The 24,246-nt window shown below is 42.6% G+C and overlaps 1 protein-coding gene across 5 annotated transcripts in view; it reads right to left on the bottom strand.

The window, feature by feature from the left end:
• The window catches only part of GPM6B (glycoprotein M6B), a 107,291-nt gene that overhangs the window by 8,888 nt on the left and 74,157 nt on the right, over window positions 1-24,246 (bottom strand). For 2 of the 5 annotated variants that reach the window (XM_069003378.1, XM_069003387.1), the window contains exons 1-4: window positions 23,488-23,548; window positions 16,048-16,167; window positions 5,216-5,402; window positions 1,632-1,788 (exon numbers count right to left, since the gene is read on the bottom strand). In XM_069003378.1, the coding sequence (XP_068859479.1) occupies window positions 1,632-1,788; window positions 5,216-5,402; window positions 16,048-16,167; window positions 23,488-23,548 (525 nt within the window). Of the gene's footprint in view, window positions 1-1,631; window positions 1,789-5,215; window positions 5,403-16,047; window positions 16,168-23,487; window positions 23,552-24,246 lie in introns of those variants that run through there. The other 3 variants (XM_069003397.1, XM_069003414.1, XM_069003404.1) reach the window with 2 other exon arrangements.

Genomic DNA, 24,246 nt, shown 5'->3' with positions numbered 1-24,246 from the left:
CCAGAGCCAACAAAAATAATTTAGGGAAGATGGAAGTCTTTCTTCTGTGACAACCTTACACAAGATGGGACTGTCTTTCAGGACTTTGCTCAGCAATGTAATGGAAGAAGAAGTACAGGAGCTCTTGATCAAAGTGGCAGAAGATCCCTGTATGTCCAAAAGCCTGTTGCCTGTACCCAGCTGCAGTCACTAGTCTGTTAAGTATTTTATCTCCTCACAAACCTTATTCTTGCCCTAAGGTTTTACACAGCAGCATACAGGCACTTTTCCTGTCACCACCAAACATTGATGCATTTTACCAGAGCTCTAAGCCATTACTCAGATGGTAAATTCTCTCCTTCATTGTGTGGACAAATATGGACAAACATGAAAACATGTTGTTTTGCTGCATTTCCATGTGTCACACTGGTGTTTGTATAAGCAGCAACAATCATGTGCCTGCAACTACTCAAATGCACAAGCAATTGTCTGCACTGATGAGATGCATGGATGTGTATGTTTCTACTTTATTTTGGATCTTTTGAAAACACTGCTTTAGATCTAATTTTGCTCCTTGATGAAGACCATGCTTGCTAGAAAAAACCCAAGCAAATAGCTGCTTAACTGGAAAATTATCAGATGCCTTATTTTTATTAGCTCTCGAAAAATTCAGTAAATACCCAACAGCACAGTGGAAAATTGCTAACTCTCATGAAAATGAACATGCATTTCTTTTGTATTTAACCAGCTGAAAGTACATATTTTTTAAGTACAGGATATAGACTGTATATTAAAATGCAACAATCACATCAAAAGCCTCTTCTCTTTTCACCCACACTTTCCCGTGGGCGATCTGTCATACTGCTTAGCTTCCTCCATAACTACGAGCTTTGAATTCAGATTTTCAGTAATAGCTTTGAAATCTTCTCTCAGAAACATAGTTATGGCTGTTCTTGCACAGTGTGCCCTTGGGGACAATGTGGGTGAGAATCTGAAGTTTTATTTTTAGTTAAACTTTGCTTACAATTTTGTTCAAATACAGAAGTATACGGAAGAGAATATGGCTGGTAACTTTAGAGTTCCAAATGTTTTGGCTTTGTGAAAAAGCCTCGCTATTCTATCTGTCTGCCTTTTGCCATCTGCAAATCAATACTTGATTCAAGTGGAAAGATGTTGCGAAGTTTCATTCATTCATTACTGTTTGTTGAAGGATCCAGACACTCAAGCACAATTGACTATGGAAGTCAGAGCCATTACAGTTTGATATTTAAATAGCTCTGCAAACCACAGCCATTTTACAGTCTGCCTTTAAGCATCACTCAAGTGTTCCACGTTCAAAAGCGCAAATTTCATTTTGGCTCACATTTAAGTGTTTTAAAATTAGCAGTCTCCCCAGTTTAGTTTAGACCAGTGGGTTCAGCTTTATGTCAGGGGAGGCTATGGCAGTCCTCACCCAGCCCATCTGCAGCAGTTTGATTTGACCAAGCACCCTTGAAGTTCAAAGAAGAACCAAGACATGGATTGACCCTGACCACCCACAAGGAGTTAAACAAAGAAGGCAGCAATATTCTGTTGTTCAAAACCCAGGAGTCAAACCAAGCCCAAGGTTTTAGCCAGCAAAGACTGCTGTTCCCATTTCTGATCCCACTCACCATTCCACTGATGCAGCGGCCACAGGCTGTTGTTTTGAACTCTCCATGCAGCTCCTTCACAGCACTTGTTGTATAAAAACCTTCTGCCAAAAGGATTATTCCATATAAGAAGAAAAATGATGCAATGCCATAAATTACATACTGCATTAGCTGTATTCTAAAATGGAAAAGAAAAAAAGATACAATTAGATTTCAGTCCTGTAAAAACAAAGTCAGTCCTCTCAAATTATAATAAATGAGAGACAACTCCTAGAAAAAAAGTTCAAGGCTCCTTAGCATTTTAAGCAAGCAGACTGCAGGAAAACACTGGTATGACTGTGCCCCTTCCCAGGTAAGCAATCCTGATGTGCCTTAGTCCTGCACCCACCTGAGCATCCCCAGTTGCTGCTGCAGTCCTTACACTGACTGAGTGTTTGTCACCAGGTTAAAGCTGCAATTTCATGCCTCCACTATGAACATTTTCTTTTTCCTCTTACTGATCCTGACACCTCACTTGGGAATGTCTGACCGGGACAAAGCAGGGCCTTGAAATGGCAAAGCATGGAGCCGAACCCCTGACTGAGCTACCAGGTTCTGTGGCCATTCCTTCAGCTTAGGGAAAGAAAGCAGTCCCTGAAATTCATCATTTCCACCTGTGAAATCCAATTAACTTAAGTTTGCAAAAATTTCTAAATTCAGCAATACTTGTCTGATACAAAACTCAGCAAACACGCAGTGACTTCTCCTGAGACTGCTCTACAGCCTGGAAGGGTAGCTCCAAGTGAGCTGGTAGTTTCAGTGCTTTAAGTCACAGCAGTGTTGAGTGCCTCAAAATGTTAAAAATTCTCTTAAAAAATGAAAGAGTTATTTAGGGAACACTTCCACTTTAGGTATTCTGGAACCACTTAGAGGAAGATCATCTCAGGGCACATGGTATAAGCGCTTCCCTCAGATGGTATTTGAGGAAGTTCTCAATTCCTTAAACATCTACCATCTGCAATGACATTCTAACAGTATTTTTCCTTTAGCTAGAAGAGGTAGATGGAAACAATGATTTCTAAATACTATCAATCAGATTCTGTATCTGAAGCTAATTGTTTTGGAGGACCAGAATGCCAGATCTCCCATACAACACTTCTGGTCTCCAAAAGTCATATTTCGTTATTAGCATGATTTCTCTGGAACTTCTTAAAAGGAATTTGATTGTTGGAATGGTTGTTTTGGATGAAGCTATTCACGGAACCAAGAGGTTAATTTTACACATCCACACTACCAGTTTTCTGAGGATAAATGTCTTCCTCAGATTTTTTTTTCCCCAATTCTTGCCACTCTCCACAATGTAGCTGCTAGCATAGATCTCCAAAGAGCATCTGAATGTTTTAGCTTAAAGAAAATTAATGACTACCATTTATATAGTTAAATGTTACCCTTATATCAAAATAGAATATTGCTCATTTAAAATTTTATGTGGGAGGTGTTATCTTTGTTTTCCAACCTGATAAAAAATAACAGGATATGTCTGTTTCACCTGTGCTGTAAAGCACAAAAAAATTAACTCAGGATTTCAGAGAGTATAGAAGAAATCATTTCACCATCACTGATAGTCCAGGAGAGCCTCAATGCATGCTACCAGAAATCAGTAATAGGAAAAGGGGTTAAAAAGTCTATTCCATAGGGTGTCTTACAAATGTCTTTTTCTTTTTTTTTTTCGTAATGTCTCTGTAGCCTGAAATTATTTGCCCCTTTCTAACACTTCTCCCTTGCTGCCCCCTTTGCCCAGAGCCGAGCCCTGAGCTGCTCTGGTAGGAATTATGCATTTCCCCAGCTGCTGGTGCTGACATGACAAGAACCATTGTCAACAACTCTCCAAACCATAAAACTTGCTGCCTGTTACTGCTGCTTTTGCAATTTCTTCTATTTTGCTCAAATGGAAACTGATGCAAGCACAGGGTGTTTTGTTACCCAGTTGCTGAAGAACAGCTGCTTACATTTTCTTACTAAATGTTGTGTCTAACTGCAGGGCCCTGGTGGCTCATGCGCTGGAGCTGGGGACACACTGCCTGGCCACAACCAGGGGACTGAGCGTGTCCAGTGCTGGGAGGCAGGACCCCAGCGGGGAGCAGGCCCAGAGCAGGTCTGGAGACAGAGGGTCCTGTGGAGAGCAGAAGCCCTGAAATGGTGCTGTGGGACTGGCACCAGTGCTCAGAAGGCATGCAACAAACTGGCAGGTCTATACCTGCAAGCATGTAAAAGGAGTCAGTGACAAGAGAAATCAAAAAGAAAGTAAGAATTAAGTGTGCTGCATATGGCCCTGATGCCAAAGCCTTCAAATATCACCCTAAAAGCTGTGTCTTGCTTGCTGCCCGTGCACCCCTGCATGTGCCATGCCCACCGTGCTCGTCACAGGGGCCCCTCATCCCAGCACGCACAGCCAGGCTGGCTGCCAGACATGGGACCCAAGGCAGCACTCCAGGCCTTCCTCTGGCCTCACAGAGGAGCCTCAGGAACATAAAAGACCCAAGTATTTCACCAGTGGTTATGTCCAAAGGCTATATTTGCAGATCTTTCCAGTTTTTTCCCTTTTTTCTCATATACCAGTCCAGCTTCTTCTGAAGAGGGACAGACAGAACCATGCTTCCCTGTTATTCCTGACATCCCTTCCAACTTTATGTCATCAACAAAAACTAAAATTACTCTCAGAATAAAATTGTTACCCCTTGTTCTGTTACAGCAGGCACTGGTAAAAGTCCCTCTTCAGCTCTCTTGTAGGTCCCTTTAGGTGTTGGAAGGCTGCTGTAAGGTCTCTCCAGAGCCTTCTCTTCTCCAGGCTGAAAAGCCCCAGCTCTCTCAGCCTGTGTTCATGGGAGAGGTGTTCTAGCCCTCGGATCATCTTGGTGGCCTCCTCTGGACTCACTCCAACAGGTCCGTGTCTTTCCTGTGTTGAGGACCCCCAGAGCTGGATGCAGCACTGCAGATGGGGTCTCACCAGAGCAAAGGGGTAGAATCCCCACCCTTACCCTGCTGGTCATGCTGCTTTTGATGCAGCGCAGGATATAATTGGCTTCCTGGGCTGCCAGTGCATATTTCCAACTCATGTTCAGCTTTTCATCCAACAGCACCCCAAGTCCTTCTTGGCAGGGCTGCTCTCAACCCCTTCACCTGTATATCAATACATCAGCATGTATTGACACTGGGCATTGCCCTGACCCATGTGCAGCACCTTGCACTTGCCCCTGGTGAGCATCATGAGGTTCACACAGTCCCACTGCTCAAGGCTTTCAAGGTCTCTCTGGATGGTATCCTTTCTCTCAGGTAAGCAAACTGCACCACTCAGCTTGGGTGTCATCTGCAAAGCAGCTAAGGATGCACTCAATTCCACTGTCTATGATACTGATGAAGATATTAAATAATACTGGTCCCAATATGAACAGGTGTACCAGGATACACACTTTGGTTCTTTGTATGCGAGCACCAATAAATGACTGAGTGCTGTTACAAAAACAAGCAACCTAATACTCAGGGGCGGAGACTGAGGTCTGACTCCATCTCTACTTATTTAGCATGAGGGTGTTATGATGAATAACGGGAATGGGAGGCATACTTACACTTCACTCAGCAAAGCATGGTCACTGGCAGTCGTGGAGAAGTGCTGCTCAAGGATAGACACAGTTCCCGTGAGTGCCACGTGGCCACAGCCACAAAACAACGCTACCCCCGAGAAGCAGAGAATGGTTGCCACGAGCGAAGCATATGGCACTCCTCCTAGGCACTTAATGCAACATTCAAAGCAACCTAAGCAGAAGAAAGAAAGCAAAAGAAACGTCATGAGCAAAAAGCAAATTATGAGGAAAAGAATATTCGTCCTCCACTTGGTAAAAGCCACAGGGAATAAAAGGCCCAGGCATTGACATGCTAAGCAAAAAATCTATAGGTGGTACAAGACAGCATCACCCTCTAAAGCAGTGACCTACAGATCTGTTGGTATGGACTCAAAGCCCAGAAAGTGGGCTGAGTGCTTCTGTCTTTACAGGATCAAGAGGAGATCAATGAGACAGCCTATGAAATGGAAAAAGCAAAAAAATCACTGTCTAAAGTGATCCATCGCAATTCAGCTGCTCATCCAGGACTCACCGTGTTTCAGCATTACTAATGGCAGGAGCACCACCTATGATGGCAACACTCTGGGAGCCAGAGTGCCAAATACTCAAGATAATAAAGGCTTTTGGAAAAGTAGGAGATATTTTACACTTTCATTGGAAGATGAATAAATTTAGGTCTGCAAAACCTAACTACCCTACACTCTCCCAGTACTCTCAAGTTATCTTTTTATATAAATCCATATGAGGTTACAGGGATACAGACACTTTAACAATAGAAAAATTGAATGGGTTCCAAAGAGTAACAATTTTTGTCGAGGGCAGCTGTATGAAGCTGTATTACACAGACAATACATTTCCAGCTTTTTATAGGATACACAGGATTTACAGTGATCCCTGAATACAGTTTGCAGTAGCGTAATCAACTGAAATGCATTGTTTAACTGGTCTGAGTTAACAAAACACCCCCCCCAGAGCTGCTATTTGTATGAACACTGTAATAAGGAGGTTGCAGCTGAATTGCCAGGTTCCTTCCAACTGCGTGGCCTGAAAACCCATCTGCTTACAAAGCTGGGAAATGTAAATCGGAAACAAACACAGCTTTTAACTGCGCTATAATGGTAATGGCAATCCATACCAATTCATTACTTCAGGGTGATGGCATTAAGCTGTCTCCATTAATGTGCATTTCATACAACTGCACAAAACACAAGCCATTAAGACAATGCTTAATGGAGTGGCCAGCATTGCATGTTGCAGGACAGCCACTGCTGCTACGGCAAGGCGCTACACGGACAAAGCATTTGAAGGCACGGAGACAGCTGGCAAATGAGGACATCACATCACATCTTCCCACCCAAAAAATTCCTCACGAAGATCAGCAAGTCTCCAGCCACCACATGAGGCAAGTTTATTTTTATCCCACTCCCTTTCCCACTAATGAATGAGTTGCAGAGCAGGCACTTCCGTGAGGCACTGGGGAGTAATATGCATCCGATAACTGAAAGATTTCCCATTTCATAAGTGAGAAACTCTTCTTTTAGAGAGTCACTAGCAAGTGCCCTAGTCAGGCTCAAGCAGCTATCACCATCAAATGACTTACAAAACACCACTTCACAAACTGCAGACAAGATTTAATTGTATAGAAACAAGCCTGGGAAGCTTTTACAGTCCACCCACAGCTGGAGTCCACTCAGTAGGAACTATCTTCATGACAAAAATACTGCCAAATGAACAAACACTGCAGCTCGGCAGTAACAGGCCAAACAAAATCCAAATGCACGCTATCAGAGGAAATAATCTCTGAGTTTCATTTTATCACAGAGGTCCAGAGCTGAGTTCAGACACCAGACCTTGCAGAGCAATCCTCTGCTTGGGGGAATCTGCCTGCGAGCAGCTCACATGCAAGAGCAGCCATACATGTGAGGCTGGCTCACCTCTGCAGCACCTGCTCCCAGGTCAGGCCCAAACCTCTCAGAGTTAATCCAAGAAATGCACCTGGTGCAGGATTAGCCATGAAAGATTATCCAAGACTAACCATGCCTGACCCAGCAGACAACACACATGTGGTCACAGTCCAGCTCAAAACAAACCACCCCTCGGGCCACACTCCTAAAGCAGGAGACCCAACGCCTGATCATTGCTCAGTGCGTAGAGGCTGATCACCTAAATCATGCTGATCCCACAGACTGCTCAGCAGAAAGATCCTATCAAAGACAGGAAATAAGAACAGCTGGAAGCAAAACCGAGACTGACAAGATCCAAAATAAAATCTGTTGGTTTCAGAAAATGGTAGCAGCCTGACAAAACTAAAAACTGGTGTAGACCCAGGACTGATGCTTAATACCCCATACTGCCAAGCCAGCTTTCCAGGCCACTGGCAGAACATTTGCCCAGAGGAGTTTGTTGGATCCCTTACTCAAACACATGACAATTATCTGCCACTAATCCACAGACCCTCGAACACAAGGCAACAGTGGCAGACCCCCTCTCACCTCTCAGCAACTAGCAGCTGCATAGATCGTCTTTGTGGCCATACTCTTTATCTTCCTCTGCAGTCCAAGTAAAAAGGCATCACAGAATTTGGGTGGCTTTCATTTTCTCAGTGCAGAACAAAGCCAAGGGACAACCTCAGAGGTGTCTAAAGCAACCACATTATTTTGGGCACAGAAAACTGCCCAAATGTGAAACTGCAGGAACTACTCACCTTGACCCCAAGACTAAAGCAGGAATCAGAGAGACTTTGGTACACCTGGAAATAGCACACAGCCATCTTGCAAGCACATGAAGCATCCCAAACCAGCATGTTTCCAAGAGACAGCATCCATCCATACATAGTCATTCTGCACCCATACTGACAGCAGAGCTGCAAAGCCTCCTGCCAGAGGGTAACTAACTGCGGGACACAACTTCATTGCAGTGCTGGGGCCGCCAGACCTCCCCCCCAGATCCCACTGTGAACACTCTTTATGAGCAGATTAAAGCCATGCCTAGCCTGAGCAATACAACTGATTTTATGATTTTAACAGAAGACTAAAACAGTACTGCTAAGAGCAGCTTTCAAAACCAGCTACAGTTTGAAGCTTATCAAGAACTAAGATACGCGTACCAAGCTTCCCAAAGAAGCACTGAAGCAAAGCAGAGGATTTCTGAAAACAATTAGAAAGCTTTCCAGGAAGCCTTTATGTTCTCTCTCTGTAACTCCAAGTCAGCAACTATCTTCACACAGTACAACTGAAACCCCAGGATGATGTTTGCCTAGCTCATGTTCACAAAATAACTTGCTAATACTCTGATGACAACTGCAGGCTGAATGCCTGTGAACTCAAGCTGACAAAAATAAGTAGTATTAAAATAAGTTCAGCTCCAATTTTCTGTTAGTTTTTACTTTCCATATGGCCAAAACACTGAACTGTTTAGCTGTATACCCACTTCCAATGAAACAGTGTAAAATGATTTAAATATGAAACTGTACAGCACAAACACACATCACTGCATCTCCCCTTTCAATGGCCATTTTGTGCAAGGCATCACTAGAACCTTTTGTGCAACTCAGCAGAATAAAAACATTTTTTGTCCTCAGGCTGGCGAGCAGCAGTTGCCATGGAGGCAGGTTAATAACAGCCCAATGATTTGCCCAGAGCTGCCTGTGATCTTGGCTACAGATTTAACACACTCTCAGAAGGAGGCCAGCTAAAACAAAGACTGAGATTATTCTCTAGGGAATGAATGCTATTAAACACACACACACACACACACAAATATTCTTGCTAAAGGACAAAAATAAAGAGAAGAGAAAGAAACAGGAACTGGCTATTCTTTTAAACTCCTGGTAGCTATCAGTCACAGGAAATTGGTAAAGGATGAACTACATATGTACATAAATTGGCAATGAGTTGCTCAATGTATGAAGAACAATTATACAATCTGCCTGGCAGTGTATAGCCTACTGCATATATGCAGGGACTTAGCCATTCAATTTCCCATGCCAAATGGTGACTGTGGGGCTAAACCTCCATTGGTACTTTAAGTACAGCTTTAAGATTTAAACTTGGAACAGCAAGGTAATAGAGAAATAATGGAAAGTGGTCTTAAAATAAAAAAAGAAGAGGCAGTTCTTGGACTACCTTATCCTACTAAGGTCAAACCTGTGCTTTGGAAATGACAAAAGACAATGCAATAGGATCAGGTAGCTTCCTTGATTATTCCTAGGGCTTGCTCTAGGAAGATCATACATCATTCAAGCCCAGACTTAAAAAGCTGGGACAGGCAGATGTTCACAAAGCCATGCCTCAAAGCAAAGCATGGAAAACATGATGTAAAGAAGGAATATCCACACCTCCTGGACAGAAAACCAGCCTGTTGTCTAATGTTCCAAACACCTCCTAGTTGAATGAGTACCTCAGTGCACCTCAGGTACTAACCACGGGCCCATAGCCAAGGTCACTATGGAACAAAAAACCAAGGAACCAAGAAAACCTGAAAGGAGCTTTGAAAAGCTTTCCCTTTCAGGCAACTAAACTTCCAGGATCCTGTGACTGTCTGTCCTGAGTTAGTTCCCACTTTCTTTTCTTTATAAGTTTGTTTTCTTTCCCTCACATGAAAGATAAAGCAATGGGCATCATTTTCTCCTCACCACTCCCTGTAATTGTGTAATGCATTTTAGGATATCCTGGCCTGCCAGACACCAGCCCAGTTAATACATGGCAGAAATTGCACATCACGTTCCCCCACAGAACCACAATCTCTGTTGGCTTCAGCACCACAGCTCAGGGAGCAAGTGGGGAGGAACTCTTTTAACAAAAAGAAGGTTGCAAGAAATCCAAGGGAAAAAAAGCACTAGGCAACACCTCAAATGAAAGCACTAGAGAACATCTTAAATGTAGCCATCACATATAAATTGGGCTCATTACTACACATCCACAGGAGCCTAGTGTTGGTAGCACTACTCCCAATTCACAAATAAATGTAAGAGGACAACTCAGTACTTGATACTCACCTCCTGCTTCCCCAGTGCTGAAGATTACCCAATGCCAAGCATGAATAATACCCTTGGAGTCCTAAATCACCATGGATCTTTGTCAGAAAATGAACTTTATGTCAATGAAAGCAAGTGCCAATTTTACTGTCTGCCACCCACCGTATTTTTTTAAATTTCCATTCTGAATGGCTTATGCATGCTAGGGTGTACATTTTCCTACATGCTGCATGATTGGCAGCCATGGGAGAAGCAGTGAGGGATGTGGGAATAGACTAATACCTCAGAAGTAAAACTGGAATTTACTTCTTTCTTCTCTGCATGAGACTAAGCCAATATCTGGCAGTAACTCCTCACATCTGTCACCCACACCTGCAGCCAAGGGTCAGTGGCAACACAGTAAGATAAAACATTTAACCTTACAAGGGTAAGTTTAAAGCCTGTGACAAATTTCTCTCCACACTTTGGTAAGGGTACTAAAATAAAAAGGCTCTGCATTAAATCACATGGAAGTCTTTGTCCAAGCTCTATCCTTACCCATTCCTGCTCATCTTAAATTTTGCTGATTTACAGAACACGACACAAGGCTAAAATTGCTGTTACTACTTAGAATAAATGTTCACTCACCACACTTCTGGATTAACATTAAACAGACTAAATAAGTGATAAGCTCAAATACAGAAAATCCTTTCTTCTCCTCCCACAAACCTCTTAAGGCTCTTTCACAGAAAACTTCCTTTCAAGATCAGTATTTACTAATTTTGCCTTTTTGTCCAACACAAATAAGAAGTTGTGAAATTAACTTACACAGAATTTAACTCATGAGAGCCAGAAAACTTAATGTTAAGTGCACTTTAGTCTAGCCAGATTGATAATCTGCCCACTGTACTTGCATTCCCCTCTTCCAGGGTTGTTAATCAATAACTCCTTCCTGGCCAGCAGAGTCCCTGTGATGGAGGGGACATGACCTTTGGAGAACAGAGCCATCAGGACTGCCACAAAGGATCAGACCTGAAATGCAGCAAGACATCTCTGTTATCCGTCAAAGTGGCCAGCACAAGATGCTACTTCCAAGTAAAAACCTGTGAGATCTGGGGTGGTCTGATCCATCCAGTAAATCTCATCCCAATCTCTACTATTTAAGAGCTACCTGAAGAACAACTAGCTCCTTTCTGAAGGTCATCAGCATTAATTGTAACTTCTCCAGTTATTCTTGATACAGATACAAGATGTTTGGTTTCAGCACTGTCATACAGCTAGTTCCCCTCTTCTGAGAAGGTATTTATTCTCTGTTATCTATTAGATGCTTCCATATTCATGTGTAGAAGAGAACTAAAAGTCCTTGCTCACACCTCCTGTGCTGGAAACCAACACAGAGAAAGCAGGAGAATTGATGCACACTAAGAACAAGCATCTCACAGCCTGGAGGAACCATTATCAGACCCTTTTTCAAATCCACAGAGCACCAAGTATCTCTGTGGTACTGTATGAGTAATGATAATAAGTGACTCCTGAATTTGTCAGCAAAAATACAGTAAGCACAGGTTTCAAATCAAGCACTTTTTTTTCTACCATGATTAACAAAAACCCCACAAACAAACAAACAAAAAAGTCCAAACAAACCAAACAGCCTTTCAGAGGTTATCAATGTTCATCCACAGCAAAAGCTATTTTTTTTTTCTCTCACTAAAGAAAAAATGATGTTCAAATTGGAGAAAAGGCTGTTTTACCAAGGCAAGATTTGTTTCTTCTGGATGATGTTAAATGATGCAGAGAAGACTATAAGAACAGATAGCAGTAATCATAACCCTCTTTTTTTTTTTTTCTCTCCAAATCTCTTCTTCCCAAATCAGCAGTTCTTATAGGAAAAAAAAATTGCACTCCCATTGCAGGAACCAAACCTGTTTCATGCAAAGACAGATGATCTGAATGGGTTTTTTATATGCCTTATCCAGTTTACCTTCTTCAAATTTAGTGAAATACACACACTCCCCCCATCTATATCATTCCAACATCTGCAAGGCTCATTAAGCTCACAGGTGTTCTGAAGTCATCTTTTTCAAACAGTGAAATCTACTACAATAGAATAGGAATCACTACATCCATAGTTATTGCAAGTGCCCATCCCAGGTGTTTGCTGTATGAGAGAAAGGAGTTGGACCTGCACAGGAAGAACGCTGCTGCCCCATGAGATGGTGGGATGAGAGAATTGCTCTTTATTGCATTCAGACAAAGGTCAGGCAGAATTTTATTTTAATTCATGTCTTCTCTGTTTTACTTTTGGCCCATGAAACAGTGGAATCCACAGCAGAAGAAAAATATCTAACTTATATTTTGGAAAAAAGGCCTTACTTCAAACAGGTTTCAGTGGGAATTGTTGAGGAGGGATATTTCTTAGCCTTAAGCTACTTCTGCAGGAAAAAAATAAGCTGGTGATTTAAAAAAAGAGACTTCTCACATAAGGGGCAGATCAGGCACTATTGATATAAGCTTTGGTGTTATTTCTCCTGGAGACTTGTTCTAGTATTTTACTATCCAAAATAACCCTCGGGATTCAGTGCAGCCTGAGCATGTGGAAGTGCTCATTGGCACACAGAGCTCCCAAGTTCAAACACATTGTACCAGCAAGGGCAGCTGCTGCTCCAAACTGGGGCTGTAACTCAGCTGACACATCAACAACTCACTGCTCAACAGGCCTGACGTCCCTCCTTCCTTTCTGCCCTTGCCCTGGCCTCCCTCCCCTTGCTTCCCTTATTTTTGTCTCCTTGGAAAAATGCTCTGGAGGGTCAACATGCAGGAACTGCTGCTTCAACAGGTGCCAGCTGAGGCAGTAATTTTGGACAAACTCAAGGTAGAGAGGTAAAAGAGATGAAGCAATGGGCAGACTGCCAAAGATATCCAAATGCCTGAAGGTCTAGACAAGCACAGTGTGGAAATACAAAGGCACCTAAGCATTTCAGTTCCATGAGCGACTTCCACAGCTCTGTGAAAATCTGTAAGGACATTTGGGTTTCCTTGATCCAACCATCCTCCAGACCCACCTGTAACTTGGCTGACATGATTTTTAAACCTGACTTTTACTTTAATCAAAGGTGAACATCTTACCTGGAAGACTGGAGTTGAAACTCTTAGCTCCACCTTTCTGCCAGCTGTAACTCACCTCACCCTCCACCAGCCTTCAGCACTCAGCAGAAGAGCAAGACTTTGCCACACTGGATTTCAGCCACCGCTATCGACCGCTTCCCCAGTTGTCTCCTCCCTAAACTATAAAGAAGCAAACGAGAAACACAACCTCTCTCTCCCTAGAGCTGAGGGCCAAAACCAGTGTGTGTGTCTGGGTGTGGGGGTGTGCGTATTCCAGCATGGCAGATCTCAGATTCAGAAGGCAAATTCTCAATTTAAGAGATAACTGAAGATGCAAAGATCTTCCCAGACATTTACCCAACTATGGAACAAGAGGAGTAATAAGAAACCTGAACTGTAACTGCAGAAGTCCTTTGCCCTGCAACAGCTTTCATGCAGGTATTTCCCCAGCTGAATCCTCACCACATCATTCCCAATACTTGAGCTTGTTTCAGCAAAGGAGCAGTAAGGTTGTTTCAATGAGATACTCCACATTCACATGCCCTTATGTGCTCAGAGAGCAGCTGAAACACCTCCCAGCATCTGGGGAAGCAAGTTTCAGGGGAAAAAAAAAAAAAATTCCCATAAAGCAAACAACACCCACCCAACCTGGAATAGTGCCTACAGCTAAGCTCATGTCAAACAACTATTGCAAAGTTTCTCTTTCTAGAGAAAAGATGGTACTTTGCTTTCCGGGGAAAAAATTGTTTTAGCATTTTGAAAGGCTCATTAAGCTTGCAGGTGTTCGGGGATGTCTTGGCTCCAGCACTGCAGTGAATCTCCCACACTGACTCTTCCCTTGTTGCTCAAGTGCTGAATTCAAGCTTAAATTAGGGAAGTGAGATCATGTTGTACATGGAGACCCTGGGAGAAGAGGTGGATGCCACGAGGACTGCCACAGAGGTGCCCTCATAGTGATGTCCATTTGGACACTGACGGAGGAGACAAAGGCACCCAAGAAATCACGTGTCTTGTCAAAGCAGCAGAGGGTATTTCAGCACAGCAGCCAGTCCCACCTGGCACTGGGGAGCTGTAGGCCAGTGCTGAGGGGAGGCATCTTATAGCAGGGATTTGTGTTGGGACTGAAGCGACATTTTCCCTCCAATCTAAGTGACAGGAGCAAAGACCAGCATTTTCACAGTGGCTAATCCATCACTGGCAGGTTGGTTTTACTCAAGACCTGTTCAGAGAGATTTAATTGCTGCCTAAAAATCTTTTAATTTCTTCAAGTGCAGCCATTTAAAACATCTTCCCTTGAACTGGCATTTCTGGGCTCTGGAGGTGGGGTTTTTTTTACCCCATCAACAAGAACTCTTTCATCCTCAACTCCTCCATGACAGGCACATTTACCTACATGTTAGCTCAGAAAGACTCCCAAGGCAGACTGAAAAGGGTTCAATTGCCTAAACAAGGGTTTCTAGCACCATTTTAGGTGCCAGACTCCCAGCTGCTGCAACAGAAGGCTGTGCATCTCTGTGTCCTGGCTCATCTGTGCCAGCACATATGGACATGTCTCATCACTGGGGACAGCTGAAGGGGCCCAAGACCCTGATAACCAGGGCCTAGCCTGCTCCTTCCATGTCCTTCACAGCCCAGGCAGGCAGCATTCATAATCTACCACTCCTTCCCGAAGCATTTCTTTTGTGTGTAAAATATCCCATGTGCACTAAACGTGAAGTTTGGAAACATCTTCTGGCAGCCCCAAACCTGTCACCCAGGTAACTTATCATAAAATATGGTAAAAATTACTATTGATACTGAAGACAGAGATCATAATTTGTGACCTAAGTATTTGGGGGGAAAAAAGGCCATTTGAAATACATAAACATTTGAATCCTAAAGCATAAGAGTATGAAAATATAATGCAAAGGGGAAGGATGAGGCAGCAAGCTTTGGTGAATATCTCCCTGCATTGCTATTAAAGTCTGATGCGGAGGCAGGCATCTTCAGCAAACAAGCTGTCAAGCAGGCTTCAGTCAATCAGCTCCATAAAGAAAAGAGGATTCTGGATAGAGCTAGCTGCAAAGGCTGTCTCTGAGCATATATATCCCTTGCTGTGCCATCCATCAGTCAGACTGGAATATTCCAATGTGATCAATCACAGGCTTGATTTCAGGTGCCTTTCTGAGATGCTTCAAAACTCAATTCCCCCACAGACCCTTAAAATAAAGCTTCAGGAAAACTATATAGGACCTTCTTGAGGTCTCAAGCTAGACATCAAAAGGACAGGCATGTAGGATCACCAAACCATTTTTACAGCCTCACCTGAAATCCTCCTTTAGACCCTGACATACACACTTAGTGCTTCTAACAAGGGAAAAATGCAAACCAAACCACAGAATGATCTCTAGGAAGCACATTGTAGGATACCAGTAAGTCAGATGTGCTGTCACTGCTTTAGTGTCATTTCGGCATTTGTGGCTGATGAGTCTGATAGATTCATCCACATACCCCCATACTATTTCATCTCATCCGTAAACAGTTTTGAAGCAATTGGGAGCACAGTTAAAAGGAAGCTGTCCCTCACTACCCATTTTTGTCTTTCAAGCATTAACAATGAAATTCAAATTTATGTCAAGTATTCATACAAAAGAAGTAGACTCCTTACAGCCTTAACAAACAAAACAAGAAAAACAGAGGAACGTTTATCTTAAATTGTTAGGACTACTAAAAAGCATTAAGTTTATGCTACTACCATTTCTGAACTCTTTATTTCCCTTTCACCCAGCCCTTTATTTACCTTGAATCCCCAAAGGACTAATATTGCCTCTCAATGCTGGCACATGATGGTACCGGTGTGGCCTTGAACTCCTGTACATCCAGTGGTACCTGCCAATTTCCATTTCTGGTCTGGTGATCACTGCCAATTTTAGGTGGTAAAAAGTCAGTGTCACCAGCAAGTTTTAGTTCAGTACTTTCAGTCATTTAACTTTAAAAACAAGAGCCCAAAAAAACACACTGTAGTTTCATAACTGAAACAACATAACCTTACAGACTAAGGGAGAGATTAGGAGGGATGATCAACAGGGAAATGCTCGCACAAGTGTTAAGAAAGGTTGAATAGCTGAAAGTCCACCTAGGATTTGAGTTAAAACACATAGGGAAGGGCTTTCTATTCCTTACCCCCACCCACTCTAATGTCTCCCTCTCTTTGTCCATGACGAAAAGCTCTGCTCCAGAAGTAAAGGAAGGTAAAATCATATAAAATCACATTACCTGTTTTTAAAAAATACTCTAATGCTGTCAAAGAAAAAGGTTATTGCTTTATGTCAAGGTAGGGCAAACACAAAGGTTTGCTCTGATACTTTCTTATATTAAAAAAATAAAAGTTTGTGGGCTTTATTTCACATAGGCTCTGCTCACATCCAAAAATCTGGACCAAGTGTGTTAAAAACTATTTGTCCCAGGTTCATGACCAAGAAGAGCAGTCCTGCTTCTCCTTGTCTTTTCAGAGGAAGCCCAGCAACAAGACCCCACATGTGGTAACTCACCTCACCCACTCACACACTCTTTGCACACTCATTGGCACAGAGTTTCTGTGCCCCTGAAAGAGACCACTGGGGAAACAGCATCAAACCACTTTTGAGCCTACATGTCCCCCATTGGTACCCCTATAGCCTTGTCAAAGCTGTCAGGGTGAGACAGCTTTTATTCCAAATGCACCAGGGTCCCCCTCTGCAGTGGCTAAACGAGAAAGCAACCATCATTTCTGGCTGAAGCAAATCCAATTCAGCAGCATTTGGGCACGTGGAGAAAGTGAAGGTTGTGGGGACGAAAACCCTATCTACTGTAGACTACAGTGGAGACAAATTTCAGGGGGTAGGAGAAGTAGAAATGCCATAAATTTCTAGCCTGTGAGGGGCTCAGAAGGTCCTGGACCTGGTCCCTCTCTCACGCGGTTTTGCTTTTTGTGCAGTGAGGAGTTTGGCACAGCCATATTTGCATATGTCAAGAAGACAAAATCTTGGCCTTGAATCCAAATGTTGGATCTAGAGATTTAAACCAAGAATTTGTTCATCTTCTTTATCAGCAAATGAACTCCAATACTAAAAGAGTCTTTTGGGTTTTGTACATAAATTTAGTATCAATAGCTCTCTAAAGGATACTCTGTGGCTTAGTAATTTTCCCCTCTCTGCATCTCACACACAAACCAGCAAGCAGATATCAGAAAACCTTCCACAGAAGACATTATTCCGTGTTGTATGGCTTACTCTTCCTCTTACTTATCTTAGGAAAGACAAGTTCCACATCTTATGAGCATAACAAAATCCAAAATGCGTTGAAAATACTGGTCCAAAATGACTGCACAGTCTCAGGATGATATCATCTCCTTCTGCTCAGAGAGGAACAATCCTGCTTGTGAGATCACAAGGAATGCCATAATAATTGAATTGGATATAAAATGGAAATGAAAATTCTTTGCTAGTACTGCATACCTCCTCTCCTCTGCCTCCCCAATGTCTGCACCCTGCCTTTTTGAAGCTACTTACTGGACACAGGTAAAAGATTCAGACTTTAAATAAAAAAAAAAAAAAAAAAAAACAAAAACAAACAAAAAAAAACAGCTGCAAAGACTTCCAAAAAGAAAAGAATTTTTCATTTGCACTGCAGCATCTAAACCAAACCTTTGACATCAAGATTTTATCTTACTAGCTTGAACCCACAGTTTGAGATTTCTCCTGCAGTGGCCACAAAAAGCACTTGTTCAGAGCAGCAGAGCAGGCAGCTCCTTTTCTTCCTTAGCCTGGGGGAACACTGGTGAAGTCACCTGTCTGCTGTAGTACAAATATCAAACCCTGAAACACAAAGACAGCATGTAGACTTTGTAGCATCATTTCTGTAAATTAATATATTCTATGGAGTTGGTTTCTTTAATTAGCAGTTTCTGGTTTTGCAGTAACAGGGCTCCTTTCATTAGGAGGCAGTTCAAACTCCATAAGGAATCTCAGTTTTCCCACTGCTCTGCAGAGACACTTAGCAATGGCTATTTGGTAGCCCTTAGTGCATGCCCTGCACGACCTCTGAAGAAGAAGAGAATCTCTGGGTGACTTTGCTGGGACCCACCCAGGCCCACTCATGTAAAATCAACACCCAGTCAAAAGCTCCCTGGGCTTCAGTGGCATAACAACTACTGCACACAGTCCGTACCCACTGGAAATTAACTCTGTACCCTGAATAGCTGGGAAGGAAACAGGCTTAAAGGGCTTCTTTACCTTTTGCTTTTTGAGGAACTAACTGCATTAATTGCATTCCCTGGTCTAGGTTACAATACCCTTCACCCACAGCCAAGCTCCCACGGCTCGAGGCCTCCTGTTGGAACCAGGTTGTCCTCAATCCTGCACAGACACACCAGCTACAGAACTGACAATGTTTTCATGCCACACCACGCAGGCACACGGATGGCGACCATGGTGTTCAATATTCATTGGGATGAATCATCTTGCACGCCTGTAATAAAAATTCACAGGGCTCAACATCCTCATGCTCGCTGCCTTTATAATAAGGTTTTAGAGGAAACACACAGTTTTGACATTTATCTGTCTCAGCTGATGAAGCAGTCCATGGGAGCAAAGAGAGGATGTTGTTTCGTAATTGATGGTCTGGTGATGAATACTGGACGAGGAGGAAGGCTGGCCAGAAAATGGGGAAGGGTCAGAGTAACTGAAGGAGACCTTCCCCCCTCTTTGCTCCCCTCTTTAGCCCCTTTGCTCCTGCTGCAAAATCCACTGTGCACATACAGTGCCATCTGGGTTTCCCCCACCCCCCGTTACCATATCCCATGGCACATATGTCTAGGTTTTTTGCTTTCACGAGGTTGTTCAGATCAGTAGGAGTACATTCTCCGAGTATTTTTCAACCCCCTCCTATTTAGAAACCAAATCCTATTCATTAAAACCTAAATCACTAAGCCTGCCAAATTATTATCCCCAGAATATCGCGTGTCCCAGATTCTCCCTGGGCTGGACCTCTCTTCCTACCGTCGTATTCTTCAGGGACTTAGAGCAGTTATTGTTGCCAGTGGATCTGAAACACTAATCAACTCCTTGAAATGGGGAAAAATATGCAGCATACTAAAAATCTTTGAATGGCTTAACAGCTCTGATACCACTGTGTGAGTCTACCATTAAGTGGGTACCTTAGAAATTTTGGTTGATGATCATAATACATATTTTAAAAAAACCCTTTTTTTTTTTCCAATTTGTTGTAGTGAAAAATACATGTGATGTATCAAAATGTCGTAAGCTCACTGTGTAAAAATAACTTTCCTAAAAGTGAAATAGACTGCACGACAATCCATTCCTTTCTCACGTGTTTAAATAAAGCTGTAAAGTGCGACAACTGTACAACTGGGTGCAATAGTGTACAAAAAGAAAAGTATTTTCTTTATATTTTGACTAGTATATACTTATCTATTTAGAGCTTAAAAGCTGAAACATGGCTTCATATACCATGAGAATAACAAAGCTCACAGCTATTACTGAGCACGAGGTCTTCTTTTATCAAGAGCACATAAGCAGGGAAGAGCCAATTAAAAGGGACCTTTAGTACAGCTGCTCAAATTGGTCTCCATTATTCCTCAGCACAGCATAGGCAATTTGAACATCATATGTATTCATATAGAGAAACTACACTCTGGTATCATGGTTTTCTTCTATCCCATGTATAATTGGTGAATTCATCATGGTCATCCACATTTGGGGTTTATTTTCTTTTTTTTCTTCTTTTTCTTTTTTTTTAATTTTGCAACTTGGTAGTATTTCTCACAGTTAAATGAAAAGGGAAACTTCTTGTCTCTGTTAATGTGTATCAGGATCTATATCCTTCACTGCTGATGCAAAACGGCATTTCGCTTTTCTTATTTATTCCACCTCAGTAAATCTGCCTGCCCAGTCCTCACATTTTGATTTAATTTAATGCCTGCAAGATAAACCCTGTCATTTGTAATAATTTTTAAACCTTCATCTTTAAAATGCATCCAATCTGTCCTGCAGCCCTGCAAAGTATCTGTTAAATATTTTGCTTCAGCTTTCATGGTGTTCTCCTCTGATAAGGGCTGCTGATATACAGCATAAAGCTGACTTATTTCTTATCTCCATCAACATGGGGGTTGTTCCAATTCCAATTAAAAAAACTGGGGCAGCAGCCACTCATCTGGGCGCAGAGAAACAAATGTCAGATAAACACTGAATCCATCAGCTGCGTAGTATCACTGCCCGAATCATGAAAATAGTTAAAAGATAGAAGGGGAATTCTATACAGTTTAGCAAACTTTAAGAATCTAAATAATTTTCAATCATTTTAATTTATCAACCAGTAATTATTCATAAAGCACGTTAGCTTGTGCAAACTGTCTGAGCTACACTGCAGTCCAAAACAGCTGGCTGTCCACATTTGCCACAGAGATGGGAAACACAAACTAATACCTGTGTGGCACCACCGCTCACGTACGACTGCTTCAGGTGCTCAAACTGAAAATAGACCTCACTGCTCATGCCAAGTGCTCTGGAAGCATTGTTCTCCAGTGTTCTCCCAAGTACCGGGAGCCCTGTACACAGACAGCATGTAGTCCTAGCCCAGCTTCCTCCAAGTGTTTATTCCACAAAACTGCAGTACATCAAGAAGGTCCTTGCATTGAAAACACACCCCAGAAACATGCATTTTAAAATTCTGGTAAAGGGAAAAAACCTCTTAGCTTAAAAGTATGATTTGCTATTAGTTAAATGCAGATACTTTCCCCAGAACCTGGCAGTGGAAAGCATACTGGGTGTGAACTTGAATACCCAAAGCAGAATGCTCATGATCTTCCCTTGCTCAGACTTAGCAATTGCAGCATCTCCCAAACCCCTTCAGATGATGGTTAGGCTTTGCAATTAATTTCTAGAAGGAAGAGTTAAAAGACCCTGTGATAGCACTTCAACTGCTTCATGCTGTGGCAGTTGCCTTGAAATCACTGGATCTAGGGCATCTCATAAAGGATGGCCATTACCAAGTCCAGGTGGGATCCGAGAGGGAGAAGTAAATGTTGCAATGCTGGCAAGCATGTGAGGCATAACAAGAGTTCTGGTCCAGAGAGTAAACGGAGGAGTCATCTTCTGTTTTATACCCCAAAATGAAGCAGCAGCATTTCCCTGCAGGTTTCTTTACACAGAGAAAAAGCCCATTTTCCTCCCTGGGAGCTGCTGGTGAAAGAGCCCTTTTGAAACATTCTGACATTTGAGAGGTACCTGATGCCTGCTGAGCCCATCTGAAAACCCAACTGGACTCGACAGATTTAGCACTTTGGAAAATCTGCCCCTCAAAACCAAATAGGACTCCTCCATGACCACTTCACAGCAGTAACTTTGCAGGGGAATCTGGTCTATTTGTTTAACTATAGAAATTAGGACTGTTTCAGCTTTCTGCATTTTATTTGCTGTGAAGCATATTGAGAATTTAAGTGAATATACAGAGCATAATGTGAGAGACCATGTGTTACTTTCAGGAATCAGAGGATCGGCAAGAACAAAGCCTATAAGTGTTACATACATACACCTGTGTAATAGATCCAAAGCATAAAATTATCATAGAAAACCTAGGAAATGGTGGTAACATTGGGATAGGAGGCTCCCTTGCTTGCATTCGATGAAAGCAACAGATCAACCACCTTGACTTGGAAGCAGATTTACTGTTCTACATGTTGTGCTTTCATCCTTGCCAAAACAAAAGGGAAGCCATAAACTCATCATAAACACACTCAGCAACACATTTTGTTTTGCACAGTTGCTAATGCATACAAATAACTTTCTTTAGTGTTTATTGTAACATGAATTCCATTGGTTTAAAAGGAGCTTGTCAATCAGGAGAAAGAATTGCTGTAATTTTTGAAGAATGATCAGTTCAAGGTGGTTTTATAGTCAATCTATCCAGGACATTTTGTACATTAATTACTCAAAATCTGCAGTGAGGTGGGTTATTGTCCACATACACTAATGGCTTTCAGAGTTTAATCTCTCATCAGTGGACCTCCTTTTGTGAAATCCCTAAGGGATTATGTAGTACTGTGTCTAATCACTTGACAAATTTCATTTACTTGAAACTGAAGCTCATTTTATATGAAGTGTGTAGCAGAAGTCAGATTCAAAGTAGGAAAACAAAATCTGTTACTGGACAGTACCAGGATTTATCATGTTTATATCTGAACTGCTTAACAGTCGATGAAAGAATTCTGCTTGGGGAAATGCATTAGTTGTTTATCATCTGCTTAAGCCTATGAGATACCAGATGAGATACTCAGATTGCTTCTAAACGATACACAACAGGTTAAAAAATATGACTCAAGTAAAAAGACAGAGGAAATTTAAATATTTTTGTTACTGTAGTCTACTACACTGAAGAGGAACGGCTACTTGACATGAATTATACGACACAGAAACAAAATATCCCTTGCTAGTTGAATTTACGCTCTGAAGTTCAGCACTCCAGACCAACCAGAATCACCTGTGAAGCTGGGATGGATGAAGCACCTCTCTTTCTGCACTGCCATCTCCTTACCACAGAACCATTACCATGGAATTGTTCTCTCCATTAAGCAGCAATTCTCAGTGATTAACACATCCTGAAATCTAATGTTGCAAAACTCACTGCATTGTTCCCCCTTATCATAGTGCAGGCAGATGTCTACTAAAGTGCAATTTGCCAGATGACACCAGAGAAAAGGAATTTAAAAAATAAGAGTTGTATTTGGCATCAAGCTCACTACACGACGGTTGTGTGACATTATAATGTATTATATGTTGCTATAACCTAGGTCTCCCACACTGCATTGCAAAGCCTTGCTACATGGCTAGTCCCGATGAAAACACCAGATTACGGCTCTGAAAACAACAAACACACAGATACACGCTACCTCTGTAAACCAAATTAACCAAAATCTGTCAAAGATGCAGCAATAACAAGACTTCTTTAGCAAGTATCATTTCGGGTAGGGTTAGGACAGATTCAGAGCAAATACAGACACAGACAGAAAGGTTGATGCTCTATTAATTTGTTGTCAAGCCATGCAGGAAAGGACGGCTGAAAGCCCGAAGATGCAGTAATGATTGTTTAAGAGCTATTTGAAAAAGTGACAAAACTGGCCTAAACCTCTTTAAGCCCCCTGAATGAAAAGATTTAAACAGGCTATTGTTAGACCCCTGGGTACCTTTTTTCTCTTGGCTTTGTTCTGCATTTTCCTCCGCTGCAGTTTCCATGGCTGGCTTCATACCATCCACCAAAAATGCCGCCCCCCCTCCCCCCCCAGCAAGCACTTTTTCTCTTCGCCTCCTTTCTCACTCCCTTCCGTCTCCTATTTACAGCGGCGGTGATTGAGCGGCTCTGTTCTCCCCTACAGTAGATTACAGTCTTTTCCAAAATGCCAGAAAAGTCTTGTCAGCTTCAATTTCGCTCCGCTGACTGGTCCACGAGAAGCTGTGCCAGCTCGCTCAGCTATACGTCACCACGGTCCCCAGCTATAAAATAGCCATCCTGAGGCTCGGCTTGCCACACCGTGGGGACCAGCATCACCCGCTCGCGCCCCCTTCCTCCTGCCCTCCGCTCTTCCCCTCTTTCCCCGTCTCCCAACAAATGTTAATCGATTCTGCGGGCAGTGAATGGATTGGTGGCATCGGGAGGGGAGATGCAAGCGAGAAAGAAAGGAGCCCCCCGGCCGCCGTCTCTAAGGGGAGTGCACGCCGGCACACAATCACAAGGCTCCCTTTCCCATGGGACCTTGTTATTATGCCTTGCATTTTGATTTATTCCACATGCCCTCTGCTCTTTCAAGGGGTGGGGGGTGATGGGTCTGTTCTCTCTGTTTGCTTTCTTTGCCGAGAGTTCCGCTCACCCACGGCAAAAGGCTGTGAGAGAAGCATACAAGCAACAGTGGGCATATATGTATGTACATGGAAATTTAAATTCTTTC

This window comes from Aphelocoma coerulescens, chromosome 1, assembly GCF_041296385.1.
Source record: "Aphelocoma coerulescens isolate FSJ_1873_10779 chromosome 1, UR_Acoe_1.0, whole genome shotgun sequence".
Lineage (NCBI taxonomy): Eukaryota > Metazoa > Chordata > Aves > Passeriformes > Corvidae > Aphelocoma > Aphelocoma coerulescens.
Note: the sequence above shows the minus strand (reverse complement) of the source record. Positions and strands in the feature narration are given on the sequence as shown.